The following is a 12,176-nucleotide window of genomic DNA, read 5'->3' on the forward strand; positions in this document are numbered from 1 at the left end:
CGAGCGTGGTTAGAAGCGGTCTGGAGGTTGCGGAATGTCGGGCTCCTAAGTCGGCGGATGGGCAGGGTGAGAGTAGTGAGGTTGTGTCGAAATCGGGGACAACAGGTTTCTGAGTTGGGGGATCCTGAGTGGGCTAGGGAAGGAGCGGTCAAGGTTTGAATGGGCTTGGAGGTAGTAAGGATGAGCTGAGGGGAAGTCGGTCAGCTGAGTTGAGGACGAGCCGGGGTGTGGTCTCGCGAGCTGAAGGGTATGAGAGGAGGTCCCATGAGGGAAAGGTCGAGCTGAGGGATGTGAGCTGAGGGAGAGGACAAGCTGTGAGGGTTAGTATGAGGGAGAGAACGAACTGAGGGTAGTGACGAGAGGGAGAGAACGAGCTGTAGGAGTTGGTCCGGGTGAGAGAACGAGCTGTGAGGGTCGGTGAGAGGAAGTGAACGAGCTATGGGAGTCGGTGTGAGGGGTGAAGAAGTTGGGAGGATTAAGGAGAAGCTGAGGGGAAGTATGTGGGGGAGAAAACCAACTGAGGGCCGTGACGTGAGGGGTGAAGAAGCTGGGAGGATTAGGGAGAAGCTGAGGGGAAGTTGGTCAGCTGAGGGAAGGGGATGGCTCTTCTGGTCGAGCTGTGAGCGGGCCGAGAGGAAAAGAAAAATGAGCTAAAGGGAAAAGGTGAGAGGGAGCTGTGTGAGGCGGCTTCCCAACTGAGAGTTGCGGGGGAAGGAGGCCGCTGGGGGAGAGTGCATTAGGGATTTTAGGGTTTTTTTTAGGGAGTCCAGTAGGGTTTTTTTTTCCTTCATCTGAGGAGGAAGGAAAGGAGAAGAAAAAAGAAAGAAAAAGAAAATGGGCAGCCAGCAAAAAAAAGGGCAACGGTCAGAAGTTCTTCTGATTGACTTTTTTTTTTTGAAAAATGGTGAATCAACATTAAATTAGGAAAATGCCCCCATTTCCAGAGGTCATAAGTGCTCGAGCAATTAACTGAAAATACTTCCCTCATACGGTGACAAAATGACGATTTTACCCCTTCTGGAGCCAATGGACCGAAATGGGGTGTTGACAATGAGAACTTTAAGATTGTGTAACGTTGTTAGCAGGTGGTGATAATAGACACTATAGTGGCAATGGATAAAAAAAATAGTCGATGTCTGTGGACAAAATAAAAGGAAGAGAATAAGAATAAGGAAAGAAGAAGAAACCTGAGATAAAATAAAATAAGAAATTGATTAAGACTTTGAAAACAAATTACCGATTGTATAATGTCTTAAATAATTTTTAAAATAAATTAATATAAAATTTGAAAAATTTGTCAAAAAAATATAAAATTTTTATCGTAGGATATATGTCAATAACTCATCATAAAATATCCATCTATAAATAATTTTTAAAAATTCTTAATAAATAATTTGAAAATCTATCGATACAAATGTAAATTGGAAACAGAAGAGAAGAACCATGATCGTTGAATGGAGAAATTATTTCATATTTGATACGTTCATCAGATTGAATAATTATGGGAAAGAACAGGCTATATAGTTTTTATAATGAAAAAGTATGAAATGGTGCTTTGAAATTGGGAGCTCTTGAGAAAGAATAGGTATAAGTTGGTATTTGAAACTTGAAAAAATAAAAGGATTATGGTCAAAGAATAAGAATAATTAAAAGGAGAAGTAATTAAAAACTGAAAGAGAAAATAGAAAAGATATAAATATAAATAGGAAAGGGGAGAGGAACCGTAGTATTGAATAGAGAAGTTATTTCGTGTTTGATGCGCTCGTCAGAGTGAATAATTATGAGAAAAAACATGTTAGGTAGTTTTTATTCTGAAGAAGTATGAAAGGGTACCTTGAAGGTGAAAGATCATGAGAAAGAATATGTAAAAGTTAGTTTTTCTATTAAAACAAATGAAAAGATGTCATACTATTGAAAAGATGCGATGTTTAGTAGCATTCGTATTATTTAGATAAAGTAAAATAGTAATATTATTAATTGGGCAAAAAGGAAAAAAAGATTGAAGAAACACTTTGGAAAGGGCCGTGCTTAAAAAAAGATGTACATAGTTTAACTCGGCTGATACAATATATGATGGAATGTGAGACAGCGAATATTGAGAATGGACGATGAATAGAGAGTTGAAAGTGTGTGAAGAAAAGTTATACTAACAAAGCATACCAAAAGTGTGGGAGTAAAATGTATAAAAAGAAAGGTAGAAATTTACGAAGGATACTAGTATTTTTTGGAACAAAAACTGGGAAAGTAGGAAATTTTGAAAACAACCACATAATTTATAGCGATGAGACAGAGAATATATGTACATATTAGGACAACAGACATTGAGAATGATCATATGGTGCAACTATAAATCGTTATGAAATTATAATAGAATAAATATACTTGTGATGAATGACTAAATCAGTTGAGAGAGATGCAAAGTAATAAAGCGTCGAAAATAAACAATAAATAGAAAAAGTCGGTTTATATATATATATATATATATTGTGAAAATGTACAACCAAAAATCACGAGCCAAAAAGGTATGCTGAAAAGTCACGATAGTATAAGGGCATTTTTGAGATATTGAAAATTAGGGGAAACTTATCGTACTTTTATATATAGTATAGATAAATCAAATGAAATTTGCAGAATTGTCCATGATTGACTGCTCAACATTACAACTTTAGAACATACTAGCAACAAAGTATAACATTAATAATAAATTGATTTCAATTTTTCCACGGAAAAAAAATTCAAGTTAATAATTAGCTGCTAGACATATCGAAGGTCCACATCGTGATTTTCTTAAACAACCTTTTCATTTCTAAATTCGTAGATGTATGTTATATGTCACACGACTCTACTTGAAACAATTTATAATAGATCGGTCGGTCACTGTTCCATGCACAAAAGACATATAGGTAGATAGGAGGCCCAGTGTACGTATCTCAGTGACCATGAGTAGTTACATATATGTGCGAGGTGCCATATTTTCCTTCTTGTCATAAAAGCAAATATGAGCCTTTGTTAAAGTATCAACGTAGATTGATTCAAATGATTCGACCCTCGTTTTTCTTAAATAAAATTTTGAGTTCAAGTAATGTGAAAAGAGAAAATTCACGCTGAGAGAGCTTTACCCCTTAATAGACTGACTCAGACTGAATTAGTCAGGGCTCAATAGAACTTTCGGATATTAGAATTTAGACAAAAAAAAAAAAGTGATCCAATGTCCACACACGTCAATATCTCTCAGCTTAGACAGGTGAGGTTCATTATTAAATTTCGTAACAACTGAACTTCAACATACATATAAAGATACGGAATAGTCTAAACAATGACATAATGACCGGTGCTAATCACATGGAGTTTGGTATGGTCGGTCTAATTCGTTCTCCCCGATCGAACTGTTATAATTGTTACATGACGATGACCTTTTTCATTTTCTGGTAAGTACAGTATATATTTAAGCAAAGGTTGATTAAGAAGGATTACAAAAGCCAACCTGCTAATTAGCCAGACAACCTACGGTTGCAAAAAACTACGACTATATGTCACGCCTTAGTAGGAATTTCAAGACCTTCCAAACATGACTGAAGGACCTAAGCTCTAATTATAAGAAAATCCGACAAGAGGAAAAGGCATGTGGTGCAATAGCAAGTCCTCGCCTAGAAATACAAAGGTTATACATTTGAATCCCGCCAGTGAGACTTCTAGTGAACTTTATCTATAAATCTCCCGTATGATCCAGCAAAAAAAAAAAAAAGTCTACCGGATTAAAAAAAAACTACAAGAATTATTCATATGACAGGATATTGATTCCAAAAAGAAATCAAGTCATACTCCAAAGCATTTCATGATGTATAAATTTTCTGAAGGATGATAAATTCTTAATGAAGATCTAAGTTTCAGCACTCTAGCTATCTCTTATCACCTAAAGGAAATTAGCTTCTAAATCAAAAGGCCATTGCATTGGACCGTATAAATGTATGTATCTAGGGATTTCTACCCATACCATCCAACTCCAAGTTCGTATTGTGCTGAAAGTACATAATAGAGAATGCGACTTTTCCGTATTCAAAATACAGAAAAAATTAAGGGTACATTTCATCGTATGAACTGTATTTATTATGTAAATGTGAAGTTTCATGAGATTTAAAAGAAAGGCAAAAATTAACTTCGTGTTTAGCGTGAATCTCGCTAGTGAGCTAGCAGCTGTACAAGTTCTCTTTGGCATCGATATGTATTGATCGATTGGACTATTCATTGAAGGGATCAGTTCAATAACGCAGAGAGTCCACGTTAACAACCTTATTGACATTCATATACCAAAAGAGAAAAGGAAAGTCTAATCTGCTGAACTATATGAGCATAGATCTCCAAATAGTGAAATGCTTCCCCGTACTACAACACATATAATATCATATAACTGAAATAGTGCACAAAATATGCAATTCGCACATTCATGTTTTAACCGACGATATCTCACTTTAATTATTCGCCGCTAAGTTTCGGTATTGATAGGTAGGAGCCTAAAATTAGCTAGATGAAGAGAAGTAGATTTAATTACTCGACCTGCCCGATGTATATCATGTAAAGGTAGTTTGGTCATAGATTGCGAAAAACTTAGTATAATCTTTAGGGTGTTAGCTAGGGAATGACCTGATTTTCTTCTAATTAATTTATTATATGTGGTGTCTTATGCACCGAAGTAATTATCATCAATCGGTCATACACATGAAAGACAAAGAATTATTGCATTTATAAGAGATTGGGAGGACGGTGGTGCGGGGGCTGATATTGCGTAAATTATAAGCCAAGGGGGGGAATGGGAGTCATGTGGCCAAGACAGCCCGCCATTATTACACCTCAGATCAGGCTATCAGAAACCCCATTTATTCGCTTCTTTTGAAAAAACACGCATTGATTCATTTATGAAGCAGCTCCACCTCCCCCCCGCGTACACTTAGGACGACGTACATGAGAAAATCTCGTCACAGGAATTTCTGCACCTCAAGAAAATCAGTATTAACTTGCCGGTGTGGCATAGGCTCAAGACCTGGTTCAAGATAAGCGAAAACTTGTTCTCGGTTGAACGTCGTCGTATAATGTCGGTACACATGAATCAGATTCAGTTGGTTCTTCTGGTTTAGGTTGTTATGCGGTCTTAGTCAAATAGGCCTCTGCTTAATTCCTGCCCGATTGAAACCGGAATGGGAATCGGGTCCAAATTTTCGAAAGCAATGGTTGTGTTTATATTAAAAATAAATTAAACATGTTTTAAGGATTTCCATTTCATTGGTACAAGCTTAACACGGACCGTGCTACAAAGAGTAATCTGGGGACGGCGAGTACCATTGGCCTTAGTATGGTAGATGGCTCGGTGGGTTTTGCCCAAAATATTGGAATCACCACGTCCGTAGCAACTAAACTGTGGGAGGTAAATTCGGAACTTCAGCTGGCATGGGAGCTGGGAGTAAGAAAGTTGATCCTTGAGGTATACACTCGGAAGTGGTCCGTCCGTTTCTGCCTTCTAATCGAAGCCACCTGGGAGGAAACGAAGCTTTGGTTCAAGATATTCGGGCTATAGTTACAAAATATGTATTTCATGAATGAAATATGTGCGCGAATTGACTGCTGAATCGATTGATTAATTATGCGCTTTCATTTCCTCTAAAAATCTATATATAAATTGAGTAATTGCCCTCGAGGATTCGACCTTATTTTGTTCGGGATGTTATAGGGACCACTATACTCCATCTTTGTATTACTTTAGCTTCCTTGTATTAATGCAATTGGGTTAGGGAGCCTAATTCAGCCAAAAAAAAGAAATTACACAAGTTTTTATAGAAGTTTTCCTTTCCTGAGCAAGTTTATATTTAAATAATTTCTGACATATAGCTTTGGGATTACTTCTTGAGACATTGGTTGTTTCAATTGATGCTATGGACACTTGTAATCCTAAAAACTCAAATTATGGACCACTGGGACACGACTTGATCAAGACTTTAACTAAGCAAGTTGTTGCTTAATTAATATATTACAAGTGGAATTTTTATGAATATATAGCACGAAGATATAATAATTTTTTTATAATTTGTTTCTTCACCTGGGAGGTTCAACCACCACCTACCCCTATTATAATTTGGCAAACAAAAGAACCGACGTTAAATGAACAATGAAGACATTTATGTGCCCCTATTAGTCTCCTGTCAAGCCCCTCTCCCCCCTCTCAAATTAAAACACAGTACATATAGTTTCAATCGAGAGAAGCATCACCTTGCCCACACGCGTTCGCCATTTCCAAAAGCACAACACATCTCTGCTGGGGGAAGGGTCGGGCGGAAACGGAAGACCCTCCCGGTCGTTCCTCCGGTTGGCCCCATTTCTGGAAAACCCGAACGAGCCCAACTCCTTACCTCCCCTTGTTTTCCTCTTTCGGTAACCGCACTACCACTATAATAACGCTAGGTGCTAACAAGGTTTGCTTCGGTCCGCATCATTCTTCTCACAGGCCAATGACATTACTACCAATTTAGGCTGGAGTATAGAGAGGATTTGCCTTTTTCTGGGTTTTGCGGTAGCTAAGTTGCTGTTTTTCATGGCGTTGGTAGCAAAGACAAGACCGGTCCTCGTGGTATGCGGGAAGATCACAAACGAGGTTTTGAGTTTCCTGGTCTTTTGCCTCCTCGACATCCTGGACCTAGTCTTATGCTACGTCTACAAGGTGGCGGACTTCATCATGGAGGCCGAATGGAGGCCCTGCTACTGCTCCTCCGCCAAGGGGGCCATCACGAGCGGCGGCGGCAAGATCCTCGTCTCGGAGAGGGGCGAGTCCAAGGTTGTCAGCCTCAGCTCGAGCAAGCTAATGCTGGAGGAAGTCTCTGACACGCTCTATATGAGGCCTTCTCTCGTGTCGGAGGTTTCGCGGTCTACCGTAAAGAGGCTCAAGTTGGACAATCGCGCCACTGCTGTACCCTTTTACAGCCCGAGTAAAGTAAGGAGATCGGGGAGATCAACATTCACTATAAACTCGACCATCGTGGAGATGCTTCAGGGTAGGGTCAGCGTCGGCCGGCCAGTTCCTCAGTGGTCAGACTGCGATTGCAGGCATTGTACGTCTTGGTCGTCCCGAGGGAGAAAGACACTCTTCATTAGAGCAGCTGGGGTTAAAGGTGACTTTCTACTTTCCCGCCATAAAAAGATAAATTTGTTTTATATAATTTAAAATTATATAGTAACTATATAAGCTAGATACAATTGCTCTAGGATATATATATATATATATATATATTTATATATATACACACATACATTGTTAAGGCCATTGATTTTTTTTTAATTGTAATAAATTATTGAAGGTGATGTTGTAAATCATATGATGTGCACACTTTAAATCATTTGCATTTTCGATAGTTCGATATGTTTGAAAAGGCACGAGTGCCTTTGAACATATTAATTGTTTCAACCAACAGTTTACGATGTTGCCTATTGTCATCAGATAAGGCGCGTGAGGATGTTCTATTCATTCACGGTTTCATCTCATCGTCCCAGTTCTGGACGGAGACGTTATTCCCAAACTTCTCAGACTCTGCCAAGGCCACATACAGGTTTCTAGCGATCGATCTGCTAGGGTTCGGGAGGAGCCCGAAGCCGAATGACTCGCTCTACACCCTAAGGGAGCACTTGGAGATGATAGAGCAGTCCGTGTTAGAGCCCTACAAAGTAAACTCCTTCCACATTGTGGCCCACTCGTTGGGATGCATCTTGGCACTTGCTCTAGCCGTCAAGCATCCCGGGTCCATTAAGTCCCTCACTCTCCTTGCACCGGTAAGCACCCGAACGGTTAGATCCCACATTATGTGACCCCGTTACTAACGATGAATATGTTAAATGTAACAAGGATTCTTATTTTGGATCTTTCCTAGCTAATTCAATATTATGTTTCGTTTGTTTTTCATCCCCTGTTAACTAAACCTTTTATATTCGACGTACCAGCATCGTACCTGCTCAAAAATTGGATCTCATTAGCATGTTAGAAACGACTTGGCCTGAATTATTACTTTAAGTTGTCTAAGATTTTATGCACCGAAAAAGAAAAGTGAAAAGGAAAAGTTATCTAGAATTTTTTTTTCTTTTTTTAGGAACTAGCTAGGACTGCTCGACCATTTAATAAGACTACAGAAAAATTTCCACAACATATTCTTTATGGTTACAATTACAATTTTCAACACTATTCTGTTAGGTTGTCTCCGCATTTATTTGCATTATTAATTGTTTTGTCGCGACTTCCGATTCTGATCATGCTCTTTCATTTTTCCGATAAATAATAACGTATGATCATAATCTTAATTAAAGTTTTACTATAATTCCACTGGCCTCCCATGTTCAGTTTATGAATGCTATATTGTGACAGTTATTAGTGTTGTGGCTGAATTAATTAATGGCAAGAGAGAAAAATGATATAATGTAGTGACACACATTCTTGCATGTTAACGACAAGATTATAGGTTCGATTTTCGTAATAGCACTACTCGCATATATTTATTAACTATCAAAATTTTTATTTTATTATATTAAATCCATTAACTTCCTTGTAATCCGAGAAAAAGAATCACAATAAGTACTCACACTACTTAATTAATAGTACAACTGCCATTGTCAACTAATCCGATAAATAATTTAAAATTCCCCTTTTTTGAGTTTTTGATATAATTAAGGATGCAATTATCCCTCCAAGAAAAAAATGGAAGGTACAATTCAATTGAACTAATTAAACTTTCTAAAAGTTCAATTACTTGGCTCATCTAACTAGAAAAGCCGGTGGGGTCGATCGTGACAAGATTTTGTACTTCTTGACATGTGTGGATCTACATGGTGCCCCACATATAATTCATATTTACATAATGCATTCAAGCAACTGATGAGATCGAACCCACACGTATTTCTGTACCGCATTTCACGACTTGTTAGGCTTTTGATCTAATGAACGTGCTTAATCAGAGATGATGCTGAAACACTGGATGTTTCCATGACAGCCATATTATCAGGTGCCGAAAGGAGCCCAGGCAACACAGTACGTGATGAGGAGGTTGGCGCCAAGGAGGGTGTGGCCTCCGATCGCGTTCGGGGCGTCGCTCGTGTGTTGGTACGAGCACATCACCCGAACGGCCTGCTTGGTCATCTGCAAGAACCACCGGTTCTGGGAGTCCCTCACCAAACTTGTCACCAGGAACAGGTACACTTTCCCTGCCAAACTTTTATGATATGTTTTTGATCATTTAGGATACCGCTTCTGGTCACTGTGTGTTTGCTCACTCAACTCTTAGCACAAACATATATTGCCGGGTGCATGTTCCTCTCTTAATTGCGTGTTTCGCTGTCCATCGCCTTTTTTTGTGCATGATCGATCGTCTACTAAATTTCTCAGCTACCAATCTATCTTTTTTGCTTGTGTTCTTTGCCTGGTCAGACAAGATTTCTGCGGACCACCTGGTCACCTATAATGATCTATCACCACGGCCATCTTTTTTTTTTTTTTTTTGGGTGAATTATTTTGAGTGAATCGTCATTGCCATCTTTAACTATCATTTTTTTTTTCGGTTACAATCTTTTACTATCATTTTAAATCCTCACCTATACTGTCTCCTAGTACGTGCATACAATCCCCTTTTTATCAGCAAAAACAAAACTACCATAGCTGCAATCTCGAATTGAATCTCTCTTTTATGTTACGGATTGTGAGAAGGTGTTTGTGCAAGAGCGTTGCTACATAATCCCCTCTTATGAGAGTTGAATTTAGAATTTCTTAATTTTAGATTCACGATGGGCTCTTTGCACACTAAACCTCATTGAGAGAATAGTTTAAGTAGTTGGTGGCAATAGCATTGGATATCATGGGCCACAATGCATTACATAATATATTTTATTATCCACTGCAAATATTTCTTTTTAAATACCATATGCATCTACAGAGCGACATTATAGTTTGGCCCCAGAAAATACAGAGGTTTCTATTATTGCCTGCTGAACTTCGCCATTTTCATAAATTGGCCGAGGGCGTGACACACACACATATATATCTCGCCAGGGACTGATGTACACCAACTTGTTTTCATTCAAAAATTAAATAAAGTTCGAGGAGAATTACAACATAAATTTACAGGAAATGTTGTTAGGTATGAATAGGATAGGACTAGTTTTGTCCGGCATATGTGAATGTGATCCATATTTTATGAATCCTCCCTCATTATAATGTCCAGGAAGTCATTTCGTATTGATATCTTGCAAGATCCACCATCGTCAGAGCATATTTAATTCCAAAGTGTATCAGAAGATATCATGCATTTGTCCATTTCAAGGATATATATTCCGTAACATATAAGTTACAAACAATAAAGAGAGTACAATATATTCGGAACTGTTTATAAACTGTCATATTGTGCAAGTCCCGCCACACCAGGGGCGGAGCCAAGATTTTTATCCAGGGAGGGCAAATTTATACTTTTTGGGCAAAATTTAAAAATTTCAAAGTTCAGGAAGGGTAAAATACTAATTTTACATTAAAAAAAATACATACTTTTGGAATAAAATTTAAAAATTTTAAAGTTTAGGGATCCTTCATTGGCTCCACCCCTACGCCCCACATATGCATCTTTCGCAAATCATTGAGCATGTAGTACGGGTTAGAACCCGTGTTCTGTGGTCATCCTATTGCTATGGTTTACGGTCGGTTGTTGGACAGTCTTCGACGGTTTGGGGACCCCGAAGTATTTATGATGGTGAATCAATGGAAGATCCCTAGTGAGCAACTTCAGGTGTCAGAACCCTTAGCAACAAGAGCTGACGTGGAGGTGGTTCATAAATTTCTCCAACTAATATACAGGTCAAGTTGACCCGTACTCGAACATGGGATCACTGATGACAAGTGGCTTCGAATTAAATATTCTAGTCACTTTCACGTTCATGAGCTCCATCGCTTTCCAATTTAAATCTGGGTTCCCTAAAGAAGTTACGAAGAATTCACCATTGCAAATTTGTCTTGTTCGCGTGTGTATCTCTCTCTCTGTACATATATATACACAAACATATACATGTATTTTGTCATGTATTTCATGAATCTTAGTGCCATTATTTGATTGATGATTAATGAAAAGAATCTGATGAAAAACTAATGTACGTTCAGGATCAGGACGTTTCTGTTCGACGTATTCTTCTCCCACACCCACAACTCAGCGTGGCACACTCTCCACAACGTCATCTGCGGGGCTGCCGGCAAGCTCGACACATACCTAGACGCCGTCAACGACCTGCTGAAGTGTGAAGTGACCATATTCCATGGCAAGGATGACGAGCTCATCCCCGTGGAGTGCAGCTACAATGTCCAGAGGAGAATCCCGCGTGCGCATGTGAAGGTGATTGAGAACAAGGATCACATCACAATTGTCGTGGGCAGGCAGAAGGCCTTTGCGGGGGAGCTCGAAGAGATATGGAGGCGATGCAGCAGTTGAGGATACATCGCTCACTCTCATATTCATCGAGTACGTAGTAGGCACACCGAAAAAGAGAATCATCCCCCGTGATCCGAGTGACCATAGAAAGATTAATCCTATCATGTCATATCCATAGATATACAGAAATCCTACCAAGCTGTTTATGCCGTCCCCTCACGTATCCTCTTTCAAGTGTGAAGTTTTTACAGTTAGGCTGCAACATAATGCCCTTTGCCTTTCCTAATTACCCACTATTATTGGAATGTTAATGCTCCATATATAGAACTATATATGATCAATTTCAGAAAAACTACGATCCATGAAAAGTTGAGATGAGCGAAAAGGTTTTTATTACGTGACCAATTTCAGAAATTTGGAATGACTAAGCTTAAAGTATAGGCAAAGGGGTTGTGAATTGTGATTCTTCGATAAATATACTTATGAAGAAGGCATTTTCCAATATATATAAATACATATATCTTTGGGATCGCCCTTCCATGTCGGGTCACCCCGCGCTCCCAAAATGTAAGAAGGGATTTCAAGTCGCTAACCGAATTCTCTTCCTCCGATAAGCAATAGTATTGATTTAGTTATTTATATTATTAAAAAAAATTAACTTTTAGATGAGCATTTCTCTCAATGACTTGAGAAGGAAAAATCAATTAAAATATTTTATTATAGAAACACGTGGCCCACTACCAATAT

The 12,176-nt window shown here is 38.7% G+C and overlaps 1 protein-coding gene across 1 annotated transcript; it reads left to right on the top strand.

Moving 5' to 3' along the window:
• Positions 1 to 6,170: 6,170 nt before the first annotated feature.
• LOC116202517 (probable lysophospholipase BODYGUARD 3) lies at positions 6,171 to 11,781 on the top strand. The gene is made up of 4 exons (XM_031534093.1): positions 6,171 to 7,154; positions 7,481 to 7,809; positions 9,018 to 9,217; positions 11,165 to 11,781. Exons 1-4 carry the CDS (start codon positions 6,581 to 6,583, stop codon positions 11,487 to 11,489), a joined length of 1,428 nt encoding a protein of 475 aa, XP_031389953.1. The 5' UTR covers positions 6,171 to 6,580; the 3' UTR covers positions 11,490 to 11,781.
• Positions 11,782 to 12,176: the final 395 nt, after the last annotated feature.

Source organism: Punica granatum, chromosome 4, assembly GCF_007655135.1.
Source record: "Punica granatum isolate Tunisia-2019 chromosome 4, ASM765513v2, whole genome shotgun sequence".
NCBI classification, from domain to species: Eukaryota; Viridiplantae; Streptophyta; class Magnoliopsida; order Myrtales; family Lythraceae; genus Punica; species Punica granatum.